Source organism: Triticum dicoccoides, chromosome 2B (genome assembly GCF_002162155.2).
Source record: "Triticum dicoccoides isolate Atlit2015 ecotype Zavitan chromosome 2B, WEW_v2.0, whole genome shotgun sequence".
Taxonomy (NCBI): domain Eukaryota; kingdom Viridiplantae; phylum Streptophyta; class Magnoliopsida; order Poales; family Poaceae; genus Triticum; species Triticum dicoccoides.
This window is the reverse complement of record NC_041383.1, coordinates 90,780,865-90,782,631: the sequence shown is the minus strand read 5'-3', so window position 1 is coordinate 90,782,631 and position 1,767 is coordinate 90,780,865. Positions and strand designations below refer to the sequence as shown.

General features: G+C 54.4%; 1 protein-coding gene across 1 annotated transcript; it reads right to left on the bottom strand.

Moving 5' to 3' along the window:
* Positions 1-459: 459 nt before the first annotated feature.
* LOC119367234 lies at positions 460-1,347 on the bottom strand. Its single transcript, XM_037632807.1, has one exon. The coding sequence runs from the start codon at positions 1,345-1,347 to the stop codon at positions 517-519; it is 831 nt and encodes a 276-aa protein (XP_037488704.1). The 3' UTR covers positions 460-516.
* Positions 1,348-1,767: the final 420 nt, after the last annotated feature.

Sequence of the window (1,767 nt, the reverse complement as noted above, 5' to 3'; positions counted from 1 at the left end):
TTGATGGGATATTTCCTTACATGAATCATACACGTCAAAAAAAGATACGGCATGCGAGGATCGTGGGCACATGCCCTACAAATCCGAAAATGCCTATAAAAATTAAATTAGAATCAATTAAGCATCGATGGTATATTTTACTTGCTTTGATGGGATTTTTGTACACGGTACCATTAACGCGTTCCTCCCATCGCTGCCCTCCTCACGAGCCTGGATGGCCGATCCTCTCGACGCCTACCCTCATGTGTCCTCGCGCCGCCATCATCTTCTTCTCTCCGATCTCCTTGACTAGGAGGACTCCTCTGTGCCCCAGGCCCTGGCCGACGCTGGCGACTCCTCGATACTCCGCCCGCTGCCCTCCTCACGAGCCTGGACGGCCGATCCTCTCGACTCTTGCCCTCATGTGTCCTCGCGCTGCCATCATCTTCTTCTCTCCGATCTCCTTGACTAGGAGGACTCCTCTGTGCCCCAGGCCCTGGCCGACGCCGGCGACTCCTCGATACTCCGCCCGCGCCGTCACATCCGACGCAGGCGAAACTCCAGCTGATGCCACGGGATCCACATCCTACGCTCGTCGGCCATCTTCCACTCCGGCTGCTGCGTGGTGCCGTCGCTGCGGGAGGCAACCTGGCAGGAGCAGACGTAGTCATCCTCGTGCAGCCCGACCCATGCGTCTAGCTCGGCGTCAAAGTAGCCTCGGCCTCTGAAAGGCAGCATCCACTCCCCATGGCGCCTCCACTTGCAGCTCCTGGTGTTGACGGAGTACGTGCCGCAGACCACCCTGCTCCACGAGGACACGAATATGGTGCGCCCGTCCGGGTGCAGCGCATAGGAGAAGATCATCTCGTCCTTGGTGAGGGGCATCGGCATGCTTCTCCAGGACCAGTCGGTGGGCAGCAGGTCGTTGTCTTCCGTCGGCGGCGGCTTCGCCATTGCCTCAAAGGACACAGGCCGCTCCATGAAGTGGAAGGCGAACGCGAACAGCGTGTCACGGGCGCCGGAGGTCAGGAAGGTCTTGGAGCCACAAAGCAGTGTGTCTGGAACGGGAGGGCCGACGGCCAGTCCGGCGGTGTCAGTGTCGTAGAAGAGGGTTCCGGCATGTATGTTGCTCGTGGCGATGATGTAGCCGCCCAGGGCTGCGAACTTCATGGCACGGCCACGCTCAGGTGACACTAGCCGGAGGACAGGGGAGGCGCTGAGGTCGGGACTCTCGGCATCGATCTTGCGGATGGTGAAGCCCTTGTGCCAGTCGTCTAGAACCAGATAGAGGCTCTTCTCCTTGTTGCCGCTGCGGTCGTGGTAGTAGTTGGCCTCATCCTCCTTGCCCTGCCTTCTTTGCTTAGACATCCAGCCCTCGACTGACTGAATTAGTGAATTCTGAAGTATATGTTGGAAATATGCCCTAGAGGCAATAATAAATTGATTATTATTATATTTCCTTGTTCATGATAATCATTTATTATCCATGCTAGAATTGTATTGATAGGAAACTCAGATACATGTGTGGATACATAAACAACACCATGTCCCTAGTAAGCCTCTAGTTGACTAGCTCGTTAATCAATAGATGGTTATGGTTTCCTGACCATGGACATTGGATGTTGTTGATAACGGGATCGCATCATTAGGAGAATGATGTGATGGACAAGACCCAATCCTAAGCCTAGCACAAGATCATGTAGTTCGTATGCTAAAGCTTTTCTAATGTCAAGTATCATTTCCTTAGACCATGAGATTGTGCAACTCCCGGATACCGTAGGAGTGCTT